Source organism: Pan paniscus, chromosome 14 (genome assembly GCF_029289425.2).
Source record: "Pan paniscus chromosome 14, NHGRI_mPanPan1-v2.0_pri, whole genome shotgun sequence".
NCBI classification, from domain to species: domain Eukaryota; kingdom Metazoa; phylum Chordata; class Mammalia; order Primates; family Hominidae; genus Pan; species Pan paniscus.
Genome location: NC_073263.2, coordinates 48275231 through 48298618, shown reverse-complemented (window position 1 = coordinate 48298618; position 23388 = coordinate 48275231). Strand labels below are relative to the sequence as shown.

General features: G+C 39.0%; 1 protein-coding gene across 2 annotated transcripts in view; it reads left to right on the top strand.

Moving 5' to 3' along the window:
- Positions 1–22629, top strand: part of HTR2A (5-hydroxytryptamine receptor 2A) — a 66532-nt gene extending 43903 nt beyond the window's left edge. For both annotated transcript variants that reach the window (XM_003811414.5, XM_003811415.5), the window contains one exon: positions 18536–22629. In XM_003811414.5, the coding sequence (XP_003811462.1) occupies positions 18536–19338 (803 nt within the window). In that variant the 3' untranslated portion in view covers positions 19339–22629. The remainder of the gene's footprint in view (positions 1–18535) is intronic.
- The last annotated feature ends 759 nt before the right edge of the window (positions 22630–23388 follow it).

Below are 23388 nucleotides of genomic sequence, written 5' to 3'. Positions count from 1 at the left end.
TTAGCTAAGAATCAAATCCTAGACTTGACACTAAGTCCACTGTGCTGGTCCCCCCACTATTTGATAATATTCCAAAGCAAAATACCCATGCTACCGATGACTAGGACCCCCCAGCTCAGTCACTTGGGCTAGTTTTTCCTGTAGTCTTTCAGGATTGGAAGTAGAGTGGAGTTGTCAGGTCCTGTTACAAAAGTAGACTAACTGGAACTGTAGACTTTTTTCTTTAAACCTAACAGAAGGAAAAGATTGGTGAATCAAAAACTCGCATAAAAACTGCAAAAAACCTCTGGGAAAATAGATGGTCATGAAGTCCATATATGGGAGAGAAATGTAGCCCAGAAACTTCTAGGCATATGAAAAGCACAACTGTAAAACTAAGATGTTTTAGATGGAGGAGAGCTGAGAGTGACAGCTGAGAGTCATAGATGCTGCCTTGGAAGAGTGTCCACGCTACCCTGGACAGGGGCCTGCCCACCCAGTGACCATGGCAGTGCAGAGAAAAAGCAACGTCAGCCCAGTATCTTCTCCAGCCAGTGGGGTGGCTTCAGGAGAGGGCTGGGACTGGGGATCTCAACCTTAGCAGCACATTAGAATCATCTGGGGAGGTTTCAAACAGCCTGATGCCCTTAGCCTCACCTGGAATGCACAAAATCAGAATCTCTATGGATTCAACCCACTATCACTATTTAAGGCTGCCAGGTGATTCCAGTGTGCTGCCAACAACCACTGAGAGCACACAGCGAGGGAAGAGAGCAACCTGCTGGCTTCTGAGCCCTTTCTCCTCCCAGCCCAAGGGTTAGGGGATTGGGAGTCAGAGAAGTGGCCCAGGCAGATAAGTATGGATGTGTCCAGCAAGATGTGGACAGATGGAGGATCTAGGAGCCCACATTTCAATGCTAGAGGCCATCTGCCCTAAGGTCCACCTTCCCCTTCTTCCTAATCAAGATCACCAGGAGGCGCACAGGCTGTAACCCCTTCTCCTGGTGTACGATATTAATCACGGCTTCTTATATCCCCTGAAGGGGATATAAAGTCACAAGAAAAAATTGCTAGGCATATGAGAAGCACAAACTCTATAAGATAAAGACAACAAGCAGACCAACTTTTACCTAACAATTCAGAATAATGCACTATATTAAGGAGAAAAAGAAAAATCAGATAAGAATTACCAGGAACTTTATAGGAAAAAAAAAAAAACCCTAGAACTATTATAGGACAGACAAGACCTAAGTAGATAAAAATATAACATGTTCAAATTATTGAGGCAACTTACCTTTGTTAACTGTAGAACTAAGGTGTTCTTTTTCCACCAGATTATCTACAGTTTCAACAGTTTTAATCCAAAAGTTAAAATTTTTTAAGGAGCATGACTAAGTGATTTTAAAATGTTTATGGGAAAACAAAAGTTCATTATACCCATAGCTTGTATGTGGACAGGCCAAGGAAAGAAATCAGGGCTTCTGTCTCCCAGTCTGGTGCTAATTTCACCCCACCTGTCTACAGCCGTGAACTGCATTTTAACAGCACATAAAAAAATATACTGCATGCAATGCCGCTCCTCATATCATAGAACAATTATCTTAATCATAGGAAAGCTTAGAAGTTAACACATCAGTCTGAATGGCATCATAGCTCATCGTTTGTCCCTTGACAAAGAACTTTTGTAGCGAATGCCACTCCAAACACACAGGGGCTAAGGCAAGGCTGTTACCGCAGTGGGAAGAGGGGAGCACTCTGTGTAAGCAGACGTGGCCAGCCCAGCCGAGAGAGCCCCCCTTTGCTGACTACCTCCAAGAACGTGGACACCTACAGTGCCGCCCAAGCGCCAGAACAAGAGTGAGTCCCGGCAATGTGTGCCAGCTCCCTAGTGCTGCTGTAGCAATGACTACAAACGGAAATGACACCTCTGCTGTTGGCTTAAAACAACACAAATTTATTACTTACAGTTTTGGAAGTGAAAAGTCCAAAGTTGGTCTCACCAGGCCAAAACCAAGGTGTCAGTAGGGCTGCGTTCTTTCTGGAGGCACTAGGGGAAAAAAATGTCACTGGCCTCTCCAGCTTCTAGAAGCCACCTACACTCCTTGGCCCACGGTCCTTTTCCTGTTATCTTCCAAGGTAGCCAGTACAGATTGAATCCTGCTCTTATTGAATCACTTTGACCCAACACACCTTCTTCCCTCTTCCACTTTTAAGGAAATCTGTGATTACATTGGGCCCACCTGGATAACCCAGGGCACTCTAATTATTTCCAGCTCAGCTGATTGACATCTTTAATTCCCATCTGCAACTTTAGTTTATCCTTGCCATATAACAAAACATATTCACAGCATCCAGGAGTTAGGCATAGGCATCTTTGGGGACCATTATTCTGCTGATTACAAAATGCATCAGATTCAAACATTTAGCAGGCTAGAGCTAACACCTTCCTTATTACTATCACAAAATGTAGAAAAGCGGTGAATACATCATCGGGAAGTTTGCAGCTTATTTGGCTGGATCCACAACTGCCTTTCATGCCCAGAATGTTGCTAAAAGGAGAGTCTCTCTCCCAGTTACTCTACATCCATCCTGCCCTTGTAAAGCCACCTGGAAAACTGAAGCAATTTTTCAGAAATCCCTGTTTCCATTATATAAATATTCCATGCTAAAGTGTTCTTTTGGTCTGACTTATTCTAATAAATGCTCCCATTTAACATGCACATATGTAATCCAGCAAATTAACTTCTCCACAGGATATTAAAGTTAGTGTGTTTTGTGCTGTATGTATCTGTGCATGTACTATGTTTGAACCAGAATATACAATGTATCAAGGAGCTCATTCTTTATCTTTTTCCTGCATTTTCTTATAAACTATTTGGCTGATTAGATTTTTACTGTGACTTTTGTTTCTTATGTCTTTTAAAATTAGAAATTACTGCCATATTCTCTAGAAAAGTACTATCCAGAAGAAATAGAACTATGAAGATATGAAACTGGTTTTACTAGGAAACACACATATACACAGACAGATACAAACAAGACATAGTGTTTGTACATCCAGGCTCAGTGATTCAGAATCTTTTTTGTGTTGCAGAGTATTGGGATAATTACCTCTTTCCTGAAAAATGTACACAGTCACATGAACATGAACTTTTGCACTCCTTTTCAAAGGGTTTCTGCCCCATCCTCACCCCCACCCCAGAAATCATCTATAGGTTAATTTGGAGGAAAAACATTCAACATCAGCACAGGTACGGGACACCAATTAGCTGGAAACCATGGAAAGAAAATAAGCATTGTAAGAAATAGCAGAGAAAATTGTAATTTCAAAAAATGTTGATCTTGGCATTGTGCATTAAAGACTTGCAGTAAAAGATAACTGCTCCTTAGCATTAAGTTCTTAAAAGATGGTTTCTATAGCCAGTCTTCCCATAGATAGCATGTAAATGGCTCTAAATGAGAAACGTATAGCCCCTGCAACACAAGCACAGATAAAAGGAGGCCTGTCCCCACAAAAAGATTTCATAGGTAGGACACTGCATGAATTCCAGGCTCCGGATCTGAGAGCCAGCCTTGAGCAGCAATGAAGCAGCAACTCTTCAAGCAGCAACTTTTCTGAAGTGAGGAAGTTTGATCCCCAAGCCTGCATAACTGATGGCGAAAGTGTGCTGAGGCTACAGAGCATAGAAAAATACAGACTACAGAGCCAGGCTGTGGCTCAAAATTCTAGTTTCAGCACTTACTGTGTGACATTTGGCAACTTGCCTAACTTCTCTGTGCTTCCACTTTCTCATCAGCAAACAGTGATAATAATAGCACAAACTCATAGGGTGACTGTGAGGAGTAAGTGAGCTCATCTGTATAAAGCACTTAGGATAGTGCCTGGAGCACAGTAAGCACCATGTAAGTATTTGATTATGTTATTTTTTATCATTATTATTCACCACCATGACCATGACATAGTCCTCCCTGATGCACTGTTGGATGTAAAGATGGATGATTATTATTAACTAGGATATTAGAGAAAGGGCTGTGTCTATGGAAAGTCCTCAAATTAACTAGCTTTACCTTCAACTTCTATAAAGCCCTACTTTGTCAGAATTGTTAGCCCCCAAATGATCTACATTTGGGCAATTTCTTGCCCTTGCCAAGATATCTAAGGTAATAAGGAAGTCTACTAGGTAGTCATAATTGCTCTCTCCTCTTCTTTTTATGTTGTATGTGTTCCCAAAGGCCTCTGCATTTGCTTATTCATTTATTCCAGAAATCTTTATTTCATGTTTAGTATTTAAATACTATGTGCCATGCACTGTCTTAGGAAAAGTATCGCTTTTATGGAGCTCACATTCACGTAAACAGAGAGATGACAAGCAAATAAATAGACCAAACAAGATAATCTCATACAGTGGCAACTGCTAAAGGAAAAAAACAAATCAGAGAAATCCGCTACAGAGTGACTCAGGCAGGGTGAGGAAGGCTGATTGGGGAGAGGGCATTTACATGGACACCAAATAAGAAGAAGCCAGCCATGGTAATATCAGTAGAGAGTGGCATGTTCCTGGCAGTGGGGACAGCAAGTCCCAAGGCCCTGATGAAGTAACCAGCTTACAGGGTTGAAGGAGCAGAAAGCAGCCAGTCCAGCTCAAGTATAGTAAGAAAGGAAGGGAGTGAGAAGAGAGGAGGAAGGAGAGGTCGGCAGAGCCACATCTCTGAGGGCCTGCAGCCAAAGTAAGGAGTTTGGATGGTATTCTCAGTGCAGTGCGGGGTCTCTGAGGGTCTTAGGCTCAGAGGTACACAGGTAAGGATGGGAGCCCCTTGAGGGCAGTGGGGAAGGTCTTGTGGTAATTCAGGCAGGAGTCCTAGTGGCTTAGAGTACAGAGATGGCAGTGGAGAAAGAGAAGTAGGCAGATTAGGTCAAAAAGTATATTTTGCAGGTAAAATTAGGATAGATTATTAGGTAGACTTATTAGAATGCTGGTGAGTCTTTTGCAAAGGCAGGATAATGGAAAGAGACTCCTAAGTTTTTAAGCTGTATATCTGGATAGATGGTAGGACCATTTACTGGGATAAGGAAAGGTGGGGGGTGAGCGAGTGCAACCCAGAGTCCTAGTGTGACGGTGTAAGGTTAGGGATGCCCATCGGAGACATCCACATTGAGAGGCCAAGGAGGCAGCTAAATGTCTCAGTTGTTCATTACTTATTATGACAATGCTTAGCCCTTGGGGTGGAGGTTTTGTTGTTTTCAGTTTCCTATCTCCTGTTTCTATTCCTGCTTCCCACGTATAAGTAATATCAGATAGCAGTAATTTCCATATGCATCTCAAAGTTCTTCACAAGTAAACACTCTTAATCCTTAAAACCCAAAAAGTATGAACTACAAAATGAAAGCAATGAAAAAGCTAACTAAACTCTTCTGATGTCATGAAAAGAACACTAGATTAGGGTTCATAAGGTCCAGATTCTAACAAAAAATGGAAGTACAGAAGAAAACAAATCAGATGTAGATTTGAGTCTTAGCTTGTGCATTTATTAAGTATAAGGCCTAGACCAAGTTATAGAATATATTTTCTTCATCTGTAAAATGGGAATAATAATTCCTTCCTTGTGAGTTCCTCGTGAAGATGAAATGTGCTGACATCTGTGAAGACCTACATAGTGTCTGTTGCATTGTGGACACCTGTAAATGTGGGGTTTTCCCCCACTTTTTACCTATTAAACTTACACAGAGAGCTTAACAGTTCTACCTTGACTCATGAACTGTAAAAGAAAGCTGCTTCCTTAGATAATCGCTAAGCTCTATTTCATCTCTTCAAGAAAAATCTGTACAAGATCTTGAAAACAACCAGATAAACTTCTTGATTAAAGCTGCTTTTAACCTGAACTCAGTGCATCTTTCTGCAAACTAAAGGCGTACTTAAGACTGGGGAAGACAGGGCCTTCACAAGCAGAAATTAAACCATAGAAATGTCTCCACAATGTTGCAAAACGAACAAAAAATTCTCCCTCCAAATCACTAATGTTTCAGGGTATGTACAACTTTTTAGGAGATGGAGTAAATGAAATCTCATAGAGTAGAGGCTTTCATATCACTCACTGAAAGACAGTAAAACCAAAAGGTCTTCATCTTGGGCTTTCCTGAGCTGGATGGGAAGTTTGGAGGTCTCAGCCAACCAGACTGTTGAGTGATAAAAAGTGAAACTGTGAAGAAGCTTCTAGAATCCTAGAAGCTCTAGGAAACAGTGGGTAAGACAAGAGGGAGATACAGAAGTTTAGCTTGGGTTACAAGAAGAAGTTGCTAGTTAGGGACTTTCTGTGCCCCAAATAGTGCCCAGGGGCACTAATCTATCTGCATGATAACAATTTTTATCCGAATCCCAGAGGCGTGCATCTGAAACCCAAAACTAAGAAAGATCCTGCCTAATCTTAGGACTTAGGACCCAAAACAAAAAGTTGTTTGGGCCTCGTGGTACAAATAGTGTCAGCTGATCAGGACGAGAACAGTGACCACAAGAGCAAGGCCAAGATGAGAAGTCCATAAGAGATGGAAATAAAGAAGAACCCAAAAGAAATTTGTAAAGCTCTAAACCTGTGCCAAGCTAATTGAATAATGAAAAATGTGTCTAGCCCACAGATCTGTTTTGTTTGGCTTGCACAATGTGTTTTGTTTCTTATTGTATTGAACTTGATTGCCCTCAGGCACTATCCAGTTTACCAAGCAACACCCTTCCTACCATCTTATCTGGCAACAGGTAGCTCAATTACATTACTTCACTGGCCCTGTAAGCATTTGAGATGATAGCTATTGGTACATAGTTTATGTTTACAGATGGATTCATTTTTAACTGTTAAACACTTGAACTTATGTTGATTGCAGAGATGCCAGAAAAAGAGAAGAAGATCATAGGGGAAAAAAGTGGGAAATTGAAAAAGGGTAGAAATCCTAGCAGAACCATCTTTGAAAGAGGCACCCCCGCTCACTGCCCCAATTACAGCAGCTACAAATCATGCCGTAGGTCAAGTGAAGTGGGTGCCGGCCATATTTCTTTCAACTAGCCTTTCAATATTTTGGGTAATTCCCAAGAATCGAAACTCAAATTCCCACCCTTCTTTGTAGCTAGGACATTGGCTTATAGCCTCAGTTCCACCAAAGAGCAGCATGCTGGCAAAACTGCAATTTGGAAAAGAGCAAAATGAACTAACAGGAGGAGTCAGCCACCCCCATTTTTGCCAGCACAGCTGAGGTGTCAGGTTTCCAGGGCTTGCATGACTGAATTCCCTGGACAGAAATGACACTAGTGACACTGTGGCAGGTCCTTCTGTTGTCTTGGGTGAGGAACTGATTCCGTATTAACATAGACCTCTGTGCAAAGAACTGATTCCTTATTAACACAACACCTGTGAAAAAAGTCCCAGATTTCATATGACCACCCTTCTTCCCACAGAGAAAGGACACAGTGGAAGTCTCTCTTTGTCCTTGTTCTGTGAATCCCAATGTGTACTTTTAAGGCAATATGACATTGCACACCCATTACTCAGCACCCTTGGCACTTGACTTCATTGTCACCATCCACAGTCAAGAGGTCATTCAATTTTCACTGAGGAGACCATTATCAGCCATTCTGGGAAACATTCTTGCTCTGCAGGACCCCTATCTTGGGTGATGAACTGGTTCCATATTAACAGAGACCTATGTGCAAAGTGGCAAGCAATGTACAGATTTTTAAACTAAATATAAAGATGATATTAAACTGGTTTTCATTTCTGTTAGCACCAAACAAGAGTGGTTGGAGGTTTCAGCTACAGCAGAGATTTTTAGACAGAATGAAGAACTCTGGGCATTAAGGATGGCTGTAGAACATTCTTCTCTATAATTGCCAGCTGTTAGACAATACTATATTTACTATATAGTATTTACTTTATATTTACTATATAAGGGTAGCAATTCTCATTTATATTTCTCATGATCATCTCTTGAAGGGTACGCTGTTAATCCCCATTTTATGGGAGAAAAAAAAACTCAGATTAAATGACTTGCTTAAAACCAGAGGGGATCCAAATTTGGGTTTTCTCACTGCAAACTAATAGCTTTTTTTCTCCTGTATCAGTGGCTTTCCAAACATATTCTGCAGGTTCCCTACCTAGGCTGTGTGGGACAGCCTAATGCTCCTAGGCTACAAATCTGTACAGAGTGTTACTGTACTGAACCCCATAGACAATTATAACACAATGGTAGTTGTGTATTTAAACATATCAGAAAAGGTATAGTAAAAATACAGTGTTATAATCTTATTCTAATCTTATGGGACCACTGTTGTGTGCGCAGTCTGATGTTGACTGAAACATTGTTATGGGTGCATGACTGTGATAAGATATTATTTTCCTTTCTCCCATTCACCCTTTTAAGAGGGTAGAGAGTTTTCCAGAGGATACATGCTATGTAACTTCACAACAGACTGAAGCAGAAGCAGATATATTTCCCTGTAAGATCCTAGTTTTCTGCTTATATCTCTGTATCCTCTGCCTCCCTAGTCTTTTTTTTCTTTTTTCTTTTTTTTTTGGAGTGATGAATTAATGAATGGTAGTGAAGGTGTTAGATTGTAAAGTAACTGATTATAGACTCAACCACCTTCCCCTCAAATTCCTCAAGTACCTAGCTCAGTGTAGGCTCAATTACTACTTGATTGATGGATGAAGGAACAAAACTGATTGCTATCATAGATAAAGGACCTGCTCAATGCTTCTGGTAAGTGATAAGCAATGTGTGCACTTGCTCCTGAGTTCACAGTTGCGTACCAGACAACAGACTGCCTCAGCCCCAGCAAGTCCAGGCTCACCTTGGCCCAGGGTGGAGAGATCACTCCTGTCTCCTTGCCTCATCCCTGTCCAGATTCTATTCATTCACAGGCCCAGCTCAGCTCCTGTGCCTTTCCCAGGGATGCCAACCAACAATGAGCCTCACACTGTGACATCACATAGGAATTTATCTATGTCATCTATTTTGCCTCTCGATCTCATTCTGTCCTGCACTGCTGCCTTCCTAAATCAATTGTGTATATTTTGTTTTCCCTATAAGATCTTAGACATCATGATTATATTGAACTTGGGTGATGTGTACATAGGGTTCACAGTACTATTTTCTCTAGTTTCGTGTGTTTAAAATTTTCCATAATAAAAAGCTTAAAAAAAAAAGATCTTAGACATCATGAAGTGTCTCAAAGGTCTTTTGCTTTACCCAGAGTCTCACATAGTGCTAAGTAAATTATAATCACTCTCATCTAAATAAATCTTAAAACTTTACAAAATGATTCAGACTCATCATCTCACTGCTTTTTCACCAAAGCCTTGCATGAAAATTAGAGGAGGCCTCTTTATATTATCTCCACCTTACAGATGGAAGCTTGAAAGTTAAGCAGCCTAAGGTCACCCAGCTAGTGATTAACAGAGTCTGGAGGCAAACCTGTGTCTTGTGATTCCAAATTCTGTGATTTTCCCACTATATTCATGCTCCAGTTTGCTGATACATACTTGTTTAATTTACCTGAAAGACACTTTGTGAAAAATAACGGGCCTAGATCCAGGATATGAGTCAGAACAGACAGGAATAAACCCAGGTCTCCTGATTCTCACTAGGCACTGTGTTCTACAGCGATCTTTTCCCTTATGATTTTAGCTGTTAAGGTGGTCAGCTCATGTGCTGGTTAATCCTATATGTGGCTCCCTTAAAAGAGTGTACAAATTATGTAGTATACAAATTTTGTATCATACAAATGTCCATTTTCTTTTTTCCACCCTATGTGGCTAATTGGCAGCCTCATTACTGTGTTTTCCCAACAAAAATGAAGGGAAGCATTATGAAATTATTCAGTAACTTCAAGCTGTGTCTATAAAGTGTATTATAATTCCCAACTCTCTCTTTTATTTTCCTCTCTCTCATTTGTTTACCCATCAATCCCACAAGCATTTACTAAGCTCTAAGTATAAGCAGAAGCACATTCGACGCTGGGATGTCTTACAATACACAAAGAAAAAGATATCCCTGCTATTAATGAGATTGTCATCTCATGAATATAATGGCATGTCTAGAGAAAAATTCTAAGATATTGAAAGTGTGAACTAGCACAGTATAATGTATTTATGGAGGTGTTGAAGGAATATTGAGTAAGAAAAATAGTTCTTTTTATAGAGAGAATTAATTTGGGGAAGGTTTCATATAGTGGATGTGCCTTGAGATATGTTTTGAAAAAAATTGTAGGGTGTGGTTTGGAAACATGATCTCCATCTGCAGATTCCCAAAGCACTCCCAAATAATTGTACAGTCAAAGTACAATAATGTGTTTTGTATGCAAATGTAGCCTCAGGACAGGTTGCCTCATTCCCCCATGCCCTCCAGCCGCCACTCCTAAGCCCCTGCTACATAGAAATCCTGGAGCCCCTCCTCATTGGTGTAGCATTTCAGGGAAAGGAAAGTCATCAAAATTGGTCCAGGGCAAAAATGAAAAGTAAGTCTCTGTACCTCCCAGTAGCCGTTTAGATTGCCCCTTCCCCATGGTGCTCTGGGCTTTAACGAACAGCACAGCATGGCACAGCCACCATACCTCCCTCAGACCTGCATCCCTGAGCAATCTTATATGTCTTCCCTCCTAGGGCAACCTTCCTTTCCAAGGCCTATGCCCTCAGGAGTCCTCCCTACTATGCGTCTTTGTGCTGCTGCACCATGAACTTAGGTTAATAGTCAACCCTCCAGGGTATTATAGGTACACAGAATGGACCTCTCACTCTAACAGAGAGACACTGCAGTACAATAGTTTCCCCTTACCCTTGGGGCTCACATTCCAAGACCCCTAGTGGATGCCAGACACTGTGGATTGTACTGAACCCTATATATACTATGTTTTTTCTATGTGCACATACCTATGATAGAGTTTAATTTATAGATTAGACACAGTATGAGACTAACAATCATTAATAATAAAATAGAACAATTATAACAATATGCCAACCTCACTACTCTTGCACTTTGGGGCCATTCTTGGGTAAAATAAGGGTTTCTTGAACACAAGCATTGTGATCCCACAATAGCTGATCTGCTGAAATGGCTACTAAGTGACTTATGGGCACAGAGCATCTGCAGCATGGATCCACTGTACCAAGGGATGGCTTACATCCCAGGCGGGGTGAAGTAGGACAACACAAGATTTCATCACGCTACTCAGAACAGTTCACAATGTAAAACTTACGAATTGTTTATTTCTGGCATTTTCCATTTAATATTTTCAGACTGTGGTTGACTGGGTAACCAAAGCCATGGAAAGGGAAAGCAAGCTTAAGGGAGGACTACTGTATACCAAGCAAGCTACTGAGAGAAGACATACATGAGAGGAGGCAGGACTTGGGGGCTCCTTAAATCACACTCTGTGACTGGTTGAAAAATCTTGCTATGGGTAATATCCTCCTGAATAGTTCAAGACATAACATAAAGAAGAGAGCAACAGAGAGAGAACACCATATGACTATTGAGAAAGTTGAATAATTATGTTAAAATCAGATTACAAAGACCCTGTAGGGTGGGCTGAGTAGCTGGTAATTGCTCGAGTGTTAGGGACACTATAGGCTCTTGTGTGATATGATGGAAAAGGTGCTTTAGGATGCTGCATACAAGCGAGGCTGGAGGAAAGAGAACTGACTGTTGTGGGTCTGGATTATGTGCACACCTGCCGCAACCTAGCTTTCCAGACACCATGGCTGTTTCTTCCCACACCTTCTAGACCAGAGTCTCTGAAATGAGACATGTCACATGTAAGACTCATTCTCCAAGCTTTCAGAGAGAATCACTCCAAAATCTGCCCCCTTGATAGAAATGGGAGAAAGGATACAATACTTTCAAGATGGGGCCCAATAATGTAGGACAGAGATGAGTTTTTTTTCTAAATAAATCTTTACTCATGAGCACGTTGCTAAATATGCAGCCTAGAAAAGAGCACCTGCTAGGGGTAGATAGTGTAATATCCACTCATTAAAAAAGAAGGAAGCAGGTCTTGATTTTGCCCCCAACTTTCTGTGGCATTGAAGAGTTTTATTTTTATTATTAATATTATTTTTCATTTGTGAATCACAATTGTATCATTGATGACGTACAAATGTGATATTTTGGTCGATGCCTACAATGTAGAATGATGAAATTAAGCTGACTAACATAGTGATCAGCAGAAGTTGCCTTATTACTTGTGATTCCAACAACAAAACAAAGCTCTGGTTATTTATTCAAATTACATTATATGGTTCAGATTCTCTTTGGGTTTTGTAATATATTGTCTGGCGGGGAAATGGTAGATGAAAGTCAATCTTCTCTGAGACAAGAGAGATGTGGATGGGTTCTTAAGTGTTGCAGTGACGGCTGACAAGCCCCGTCTACAAGCCAGAATTCAATCTCTTCGCCTTTTGGTGCAAGATCTTTATATTGAAGCACAACCTCTAGGCTATGAAATGGAAAGGAAAAGGAAGGAGGGTCAGAGGAGACAGAGACCACTTTATAAGGAATCTATGATTGGGGGCAATTAGGCCACCAGCTTCTGCAGTGCACAACTGCTTACAGAGATCCCTGGAGTGGTTGTTGTTTTCATGTTTATGTAGTGCCTGGGCATTTATATTTTTTAAAGTACTAACATCAGAACCCCCGGGAATGAGGCTCAGGCAATGTAACTTTTAAAACTCCCTCAGTGATTCTAATGTGCAGCTACAGTTGAGAATAACTTCCCTAGTATTTGAAAGAAACTAAATGTTGATTATAAGGATTTTATTTTTGAACTATTTTTCTGGCCTCAATGAATTTAATGTCTGGCTAGAGGAACTTGTGGCTTTGAGATGAAAGAATGCAAAAACAAAATCAAGGTACAGAAAATCACTGGTGGGGGCGGTGGAAAGAGAGAGAGAGTTTGTGCTGTACATGCAACATCGGCGTATTAGTCTGTTCTCACACTGCTATAAAGAAATGCCCAAGACTGGGTAATTTATAAAGGCAAGAGGTTTAATTGACTCACAGTTCCACATGGCTGGGGAGGCCTCAGGAAACTTACAATCATGCCAGAAAGGGAAGCAGGTGCATCTTACATGGTGGCAGGTGAGAGACAGCGTGGGAAGGAGGAACTATCAAACACATAAAACCATCAGATCTCGTGAGAACTCTCACTATCACGAGAACAGCATGGAAGAAACCTCCCCATGATCCAATCACCTCCCACCAGGTCCCTGTCCCGACATGTGGGGATTATGAGGATTACAATTCAAGATGAGATTTGGGTGGAGACACAGAATGAAAGCATATCAATTGGTGTAATTGAGTGCTTATTAGTCATATTAGGGGCTAGAATTTTTCTGCCCATCTAAGGAAAGATCTATCTATCTCCAAGGAAATATACATATATACAAATTTTTCAGATTTTAGAACTATCATAGACTTCCTGAAGCCAACGTTAAAAACCTCAGAGGTAGTCATAGACTTTTGTAACTACCTTCAAAGGAACAAATAAGCAGTTTTTAAAAATCCACCATAAGAATTAAGAACCCTAAATAGAGGTCTTGATTTTGCCCCCAACTTTCTGTGTGATTCTAACTAAATTACTTAAGCTTGGTAGGCCCAAGTTTTCATATCTGTAAAGTGAGATTTTCATCTGCCCCATAAGAAGGTGTGGGGAATGTTTTAACAATTTTGTAAAAATCAATTTAGAGTGAATAAACAAATATGTGTGATAATACCTTGAAAAGTTGCAATTTATTATCAGAGCTATTCGGAATTAATCTGAGAAAAAGAAACATACAGCTTTTGGGTAACTGACATGTTTGTGTAGCTCTCATTTTTATGTACATCTGCCTTGTCAACACACCATACATAGATTAGAAGGAATTTAGCCACTCTGTATCAGGATAGTGAGTCCCATTGGCAGTTGCCCTATATATTCAATTCTTCTTTCCCTGTAATATGAGGATTATCCTGCAGTGTTTACCAGTGGTGTTTTCTGTCAAACTACTAGTAAATTTGTTCTTATAACTTGAAAAATACAGCATGCATTAAAACTCAAAGAAAAGGTAGCAGTTTGGGGAAACAGAAACCTATGAACCCAAATTTCAATCTTTTTCACAAGAGCCCCAAAATAACTTCTGTGCCCTCCACCTCCTTTCCAGCTGAGGGCCCTAGGGACTGCCTCTGTCCTGTTCCCTACGAGAGGATGGTTATCTAGGAAGGCAATCTTCTTATTTCCCAAGAAATGTACACTGTCTCAGAAAAAGTCCAAGATTAAGAATAAAGCCAGTCCTTCACAGCCAGCGGTTCAAAGTGAATTATTTATGCAGCCTGTGGTAAGATGTTAACTAGAGGTGCAAAGTTTATGTGCAGGAAGTAAGCAGAGCTATGCTGAAAGAAAGACACCAACCAAAGCTTTGGTGTTCTTAGGTGTCAAGGTTTCCCATTCATTTTATTGTCTGAGCTTCAATGGAAATGAATAAAATGCTACATAGAGGATCTAATACTGATAGTGAATTTTGACTGCTGTTTTCCACTCTTCAGAAAAAATATATTAAACAAAATGCAGAGTCATGTAATTCAGGTTACTGTCTGTTTTGTTCATAAAGGAAAATGCTTTATATGCAGAAATTTCAAGTGAGAGGAGATGTCAGGTCTCCAAAAGCAGCTATTGTCAAACAAAGCCGCCAGATAATTAATGCCCTAGAGATGGCCGTGACCACGATATTGGATATCAGCCCATGTCTTCATCTCTCTTGGTAGAGGCACATGCTTTTGAGCTGCTGATTGTACCCACAAAGCCTATCTATGTGTTCTAGTTTTTTGACATAAAATTTCCTCTCCTCTCTATAGAGTATTACTTTAACTTTCTGGTTATTTTTTCTACAACCCTTGCTGACCAGATACTATGAGTGAGGCATGGAAAAAGAATGGTATACGATAGTATTCAGGATGTTTTTGTTATATGTAAAGATGAATAGGCCATTTAAATAACTGATCAGCTTGATTCTCCACTTCCAAATTAATATCCCCCTTCCAGACAGAACAGCTCTGCGTGTAACCTCTTACCACATCCTCTTGTAGAGTGGCTTTTTATCCCGGGCATTTAAGAGAGGGATTCTCTATTTCAGTGCAGATGACTCCATCACCCCTCTCAGAAACTGGGCTATTCTGTAAGGGGGTGTGTGTGTGTGTGTGTGTGTGTGTGTCCAACCAAAGACACTATTCCAAATAATTAAAGAATTTGGCATTTTAGGTAAGCCCACATTCTGGCTAATTGAGAATTGCCACTTATGTACATTACCAGGTTATAAGCAAATAGGGCAAAAGGCTCTCAAGGTAGTTACTTCCTTTGTATTAATTAGAAAAAGAACACTCAAGAGTTTAATAACAAAATCACACACCTTTTTTGGACGGTTGATATCTTGTTTCTGTGTATCATGACTAATAGTAATGCTGTAATTCATCACATTAGGAAAGTAATCAACAGTTCTAGCTGCACAAAATTAAAATTGATTAAGACCCGGTGTCACCCTGGCAGAAGCTAAAATTACATCAGTGTTAATTCTATGGCCAATAGCCAAAAGTCTTTTTAGTCTCTTTTGGTTTAAAAAGATCTGCTATATAAAATCTAGTGTATACAAACTAAGCAAAATGGATTAGAATAAAATAATGTTGATATATTTAATATAAATAGTTCTGCAGAGAAAGCTACTCTCATGTTTATTGAGCACTGGTAGAACATCACTATGGACTGGGTGCTGTGCTAGGTGCTCTGCAAATTTGATCCATTTTATCCTCACCAAATGCATGAAGGTATGTTGGTGCCAGCCTCCCACGACAGATGAAGAAGTGGGGACTATAGGAATGAAGTAGCCAATTCAGGAGCCCAGAGCCACAGCCAAGACTCAAATCCAGGGATGTCTCAAATGGATGAACAAAGCATCCTTTCTAATCAATGAGCAACTGTGCTGTCTAACAAGACCTTGTACATGAGTACAGGAAATATCTTTCACAGATCTAGATTCAAACACTGGGAGAAAAACACTCTTCTTAGAAATCATGCCCTTACTTTTACAATCAAGAGTTTTCCGAAGGATAAGCAAAACTGGTCAATACCCAGGGTCTCAGAGGATGTTCTCCTTGGAGGCACAGCTCATCAATCTCTTCTTGAATGTTGCAAACAATGGGCCAGGAACAGAGAGGGATGGAGGAAATGAAGAGTCATTAGCCACAATAAGTGTCCTTATGAACAGCTCTGATGTCATTTACCTCCACCTTCCAAGAATCCTGGATGGGCTTGCATAGGCAAGTGACAAATATTGTCAATTAAGTCTTTGAAGATAATGGCAAATGTCACTAAGAAAGATTTGTGTTGAATATTACATCAACTCAGTGTTCTTTCCTGGCCACGATGGCCAATGTGAGGTGACATGAGGTTAGGACAGTCATGCCTGTGCTTGGATGAAGCGGAACTCTGTTCTGAGTATGCAGAAGTTAGATTAGAGATTCTCCAAAAACCTTTTTCCAGATGGATGGCAAGAGTGAGGCAGTGGCCCCCAATTCTGGAATAAACCGGTGTTCTTGGCTGGTGTGAGACCATGTATTAGACTCTAAAGACGGTCAGAAGCAGTAACCACAACACTCTTTATTCTACAATTCTGAGTGTGCTGATAATATGGGCAGGAGTTAGAAAGGAACTATTTTTCTGACTTTGTCTCCCAGGCTGTCCCTGCAATATCTACCATTTCATGAAAGAAACAATCTTAAACTAAGTTATACAGAGTACTTGATTCATGTTTCCTCTCTTTTTTATCATCCTGATTCTACCTTTATGGCAGAGAGAATAAGCCATCTCATGATTGCCTTGGACCAACCATCCCAGGCCAGTAGAGAAAGATACACCTATTTCCCCAGGAGCAGAGAGGTTGTCCACGGTGGGGGCTGGGTGGTGAAACTGCACAACATGGCCAGTTGAATCTTCCTTTAAAAAGGTCCTATCATCAAGTGGGGCACATAGCATGATTAGAGGCCAGGGGTTGCCTTTATTCACTTCTGCTTCCTCCTCTGCCTAATCCCTGTACCTGAGGGAGCCTTACAGATCCCCGAAATCTGGGTGATGGAGCAATGAACCATATAGGCCCATGTTCCCCTGTATTATCTCATCCTATACCTACTTTTTATATTTGTCAATAAAAAGTCTATGGCTGTCTTGTTTTTTGCAATCCATCCTTATGAATGCTCTACTACTAAAAACATAGAACAACCTTTGTGGGACAATTGGAAATTTGAACACTAACTCTACATTTAATATTAAGGAAATATTAAACTTCTATTTAGGAGTGAGAATGGTATTGTGAAAATATTAGGTTTGTCTAAGAGTGCATGGCTTTTAGATCTACGTAATAAATATTTTCAGATTGAATGACATGATGTCTAGGATTTGCTTCATAATAACATGGGAGGGATGGCAGCCAGAGGACATATGGATGAAACAAGATTGGGCTTGAGCTGATAATCTTTGAAGCTGGGTGACGAGTTCACTGTACTGGGTTTGGTTTTTGGTTTGTTAGTTGTGTGTATGTTAAAAATGTCCCATAATAAAAGCTTTTTTAAAAAATTAAAATTGGTTAAAGTTATTTTAAATTAATATTAGAAAATTGTATTTCTCAAAAATATTTTATGTGCAATTATCATGATTTATAATGTTACATGGAATAGGAAGATCTAAAACATATAAGGTACAAAGTACTGCATGTAAAGTACTGCATATACACATTTGCTTTTATATGTACATGTAAGTGGAAGAAGAAATGATGCAAATGTAAATTATGGTTGCCCCTGACTGGTGAGAATACATATTATTTTTCTTTATTCATTGTTACATTTTTGTACCTCCCAAATTTTCTAGAGAGAAAATAAACTATATTTAAAATTTTATAGTTATTTTTATATATAAGCCATGCTTGTGACATATTATTAGATTTTAAAAAAAGATACAGAACTATTTGTGAAAAAGAACCTCAATTCTGTTTTAAAATGTGTGCACATGGTAAGTGTGTGAATGTATCTAAAATGAATAGCATCAAAAAAAGAAACAAATCTATATTCTAGATTTTCATAGACAAAAATAAATAAATATATAAATAAATAAAATGAACAGCATCAGTTGTTAATTGTGGCTATCTCTAGATGGTGACATTATTGGACATTTTTTAGTTTATTTGCCTCTCTGTGTGTTTCTTCAATTAATAAGTATAATATTGTAATCAGAAAAATATGGCATAAAAAATAATGCTAGATTTATTATACTTCTTTATAAGGGTTAGCTATATAGGGCAATATAACATACAAGGAACTACATAATATATACTTACAAAACACATATGTAAGTCCAAAGGAATTTTAAATTCTCAAAGTATGTCAAGCTTTTAAACGATGATATAAAATCTTTTCAATAGCCAATATTATGTGGTGATGCTCTTGCCTTCATATACTTAATTCCTTAATAATCATGTTTCATTTTCTGTTCAACTCCAGGTATATCCATGCCAATACCAGTCTTTGGGCTACAGGACGATTCGAAGGTCTTTAAGGAGGGGAGTTGCTTACTCGCTGATGATAACTTTGTCCTGATCGGCTCTTTTGTGTCATTTTTCATTCCCTTAACCATCATGGTGATCACCTACTTTCTAACTATCAAGTCACTCCAGAAAGAAGCTACTTTGTGTGTAAGTGATCTTGGCACACGGGCCAAATTAGCTTCTTTCAGCTTCCTCCCTCAGAGTTCTTTGTCTTCAGAAAAGCTCTTCCAGCGGTCGATCCATAGGGAGCCAGGGTCCTACACAGGCAGGAGGACTATGCAGTCCATCAGCAATGAGCAAAAGGCATGCAAGGTGCTGGGCATCGTCTTCTTCCTGTTTGTGGTGATGTGGTGCCCTTTCTTCATCACGAACATCATGGCCGTCATCTGCAAAGAGTCCTGCAATGAGGATATCATTGGGGCCCTGCTCAATGTGTTTGTTTGGATCGGTTATCTCTCTTCAGCAGTCAACCCACTAGTCTACACACTGTTCAACAAGACCTATAGGTCAGCCTTTTCACGGTATATTCAGTGTCAGTACAAGGAAAACAAAAAACCATTGCAGTTAATTTTAGTGAACACTATACCGGCTTTGGCCTACAAGTCTAGCCAACTTCAAATGGGACAAAAAAAGAATTCAAAGCAAGATGCCAAGACAACAGATAATGACTGCTCAATGGTTGCTCTAGGAAAGCAGCATTCTGAAGAGGCTTCTAAAGACAATAGCGACGGAGTGAATGAAAAGGTGAGCTGTGTGTGATAGGCTAGTTGCCGTGGCAACTGTGGAAGGCACACTGAGCAAGTTTTCACCTATCTGGAAAAAAAAAAAATAAGAGATTGGAAAAAATTAGACAAGTCTAGTGGAACCAACGATCATATCTGTATGCCTCATTTTATTCTGTCAATGAAAAGCGGGGTTCAATGCTACAAAATGTGTGCTTGGAAAATGTTCTGACAGCATTTCAGCTGTGAGCTTTCTGATACTTATTTATAACATTGTAAATGATATGTCTTTAAAATGATTCACTTTTATTGTATAATTATGAAGCCCTAAGTAAATCTAAATTAACTTCTATTTTCAAGTGGAAACCTTGCTGCTATGCTGTTCATTGATGACATGGGATTGAGTTGGTTACCTATTGCTGTAAATAAAAATAGCTATAAATAGTGAAAATTTTATTGAATATAATGGCCTCTTAAAAATTATCTTTAAAACTTACTATGGTATATATTTTGAAAGGAGAAAAAAAAAGACACTAAGGTCAGTGTTATAAAATCTGTATTGCTAAGATAATTAAATGAAATACTTGACAACATTTTTCATTCCTGCTTTTTCATAGATACCATTTTGAAATATTCACAAGGTTGCTGGCATTTGCTGCATTTCAAGTTAATTCTCAGAAGTGAAAAAGACTTCAAATGTTATTCAATAACTATTGCTGCTTTCTCTTCTACTTCTTGTGCTTTACTCTGAATTTCCAGTGTGGTCTTGTTTAATATTTGTTCTTCTAGGTAAACTAGCAAAAGGATGATTTAACATTACCAAATGCCTTTCTAGCAATTGCTTCTCTAAAACAGCACTATCGAGGTATTTGGTAACTTGCTGTGAAATGACTGCATCATGCATGCACTCTTTTGAGCAGTAAATGTATGTTGATGTAACTGTGTCAGGATTGAGGATGAACTCAGGTTTCCGGCTACTGACAGTGGTAGAGTCCTAGGACATCTCTGTAAAAAGCAGGTGACTTTCCTGTGACACTCATCAGGTAAACTGATGCTTTCAGATCCATTGGTTTATACTATTTATTAAAACCATTCTGCTTGGTTCCACAATCATCTATTGAGTGTACATTTATGTGTGAAGCAAATTTCTAGATATGAGAAATATAAAAATAATTAAAACAAAATCCTTGCCTTCAAACGAAATGGCTCGGCCAGGCACGGAGGCTCGTGCTTGTAATCCTAGCACTTTGGGAGGCTGAGATGGGAGGATCACTTGAGGCCAAGAGTTTGAGACCAACCTGGGTAACAAAGTGAGACCTCCCTGTCTCTACAAAAAAAATCAAAAAATTATCTGATCCTTGTGGCACACAACTGTGGTCCCAGCTACACGGGAGGCTGAGACACAAGGATCACTTGAGCCCAGAAGCTCAAGGCTGCAGTGAGCCAAGTTCACACCACTGCCATTTCCTCCTGGGCAACAGAGTGAGACCCTATCACAAAAAAAAAGAAAGAAAAAAAGAAAATGACTAAACTGAAATGGTCTTAGTCAAAAAATATAAACAGACTTATTTTTAGAATCCTTTCAACTTATTTCCTTCTTACCTGGTTCAGAAACAAGTTTGTTTCAACTGTGAGAGTAGTTTTAAAAATAAGTTTTCCTGATTGGTTACCAATAAACACCAAACAAATAAAGGAGGGGGAAAATATCACTTGAGGCTTAACATTGCAATTAATTTAGAAATACGCACCTCAATCTCAAGCCAGTTTATAACTACCATAGTTTTGAGCAAAATTTTTCTTCTATTTCTCCAAAAACTCACTCATTTCAGTATTACTCATTAACACTGGGCTCCCTAATAGAAAAGCAGATATTATAATATTTCATTGAAATGGTTACTAAAGAGAAAAAGAGATTAACAACAGTTAATCCACCTTGATATTATAACACTCAAGGTTAAATTGCATGTTGTTATTGGAATCAATGTTATATATATGATTACAATGCTGAAGAATTTCTATTGAATGAGAAATAGTGTTTGCCCTAAACCTTTGGGAAAAAAATACGATTTGAAAACTAAAGAATGTGGGAAGTGTCATTGTGTAATTTGGAAATGCATAAAATTCTCATTATGTCCTCATAGATATGTTGAAAGATGGTTCACTATTTCAAAGATAGAATGTATAATATGCTGCTAGTACCAAGGCTGCATTTGAACTGAACTACTCCTTATGATATACCATACTAACTGATGAAAATATAAATGTTAAAATGTCTCCGCTCTAATGTATTTTGCCTTCACTTGTAACTCTGCACATTTCATTATATATTAGGGAAAAGATTACAGATTCTACCCCCATATACTCAATCTTGATCAGAATGAACATTAATGTTGCCTGATAGATGTCTTTTGACTACCTATATATTACAAATGTGTATGTGTTTTTTTCTTCCATAAGTATCTATTCAAGTGTATACTGTATAGGCAAATGTGTAGCTGTATATATGTACAGACATGTTCTCATGCACTTTATTCAATATTTATATATTTATATGGACAAAAAGCAAGTCAATGAAAACTCTCAGTATATACACATGTGTGCATGTTTGTATCATGTTTATTTAAATGTGAATTCATGTTCTAATATTTCTATGACCTTCCATTGCTGCAAAGCAGATTAAAGTGTAACAAAAATATCAGCTCTTTAAATAAACTGGAAATTAATCTAATTTTATGGAAGAACTTTAAGACAAGTCTATGAGGGTGGCGAAAACAATGGTCCACATATATAGTTTCTTGATCCTAAATAAAATGGTACCTTTGGGCCCTTTGTTTAGTCTGGCAATTTTCTGACTACTATGGCTTTTTAAACAGACTCACACCTAAGTGAAACACAGTTGTCAAATGATTTATGGATCTGTGATTAAAGGATTCACTTTTAATCAATACTGTTAAAACGGAGTAACAAACCTTGCTCTACTTTAAGTTGAATGATAGATTCCTCTATATTAAAAAAAAAGCAATTAACTGCCATAATTAGGGAAAACTGTTTAAAGCATACTGCATTTACTTGGCCACAGCGCCATCTCATGGTAATTTTTTAAAGTGCTACCGTAGCCAAATTGAACTAAGTCACTGTACTGCTTTCAGCAAAGGGTGCTTCTCCCATTTGTGCATCAATGAGACATATTTATAAAGTGCTAAATTATTCTGTGCCATATGTAACAAATACAGTGAAGATTATTTTATGAACTTATTTTAATCGAGGCGATGCTAAAAGTTTTCAAGAAAGGATAAATAACTGTAAATAAAGTAGACTCAAAAATGAATGCGATTTTGTGTGAGTCCATAGCTGTGTCTACTAAACGGAATTACCCCAAATCTTCCAGGTCATCAGACTCAGAACTCCAGGTATCATCCTGATATTTGAGAGCAAAAAAGCCTGTGCTTCTGGAAGTCAGCCATGTCACAGAGCTAGGATCCATCCAGTTGGATTAGCTTTATCGCCATGATCCAGTTTCTAGTTATCTGCAGTAGAAATATGCTCCATGTTTGATCACTATGTCTGGTTCCATGAAGCCTAAGAACATAGAGAACAACTTCAGTGCCCTAAGAGATGTGCACAGGTGCGTGTGGTGTACACCAAGACATGCACACAAGTGTGCACATGCACAGATGCATTAACATATGCACACACAACTCTCTCTTTCACAGGAGATCATTTCAGGAATTAAAGTAAACCAAGGAGGCATGGTGTCATTTAACAGTTACCCTCATTCATCATTTCATCTTTAACTGCAGGGAAAGTATATTGAGTGCCTACTGTGTGCCAAGCATTAAGCTGGTTGCTTTCCTTGCTTCACCAAATGGAATTTTCACAACAATCTGACAAGGTAGAATTATTTTTCTTTTTTTACAGATGAAGAAACAGAGATTCAGAGTAGTTAGTAACATATTTAAAGTCACACTGCTGGCAAGAAAATTGGCAAGTTTAAGCCTGGGTCATCTGACTCCAAAGCATAAAATATTTTCCCAACCTCATGCAGTGCAGGGGAAAGATCACCTGTCAAAACCACAATAGGAGAGTT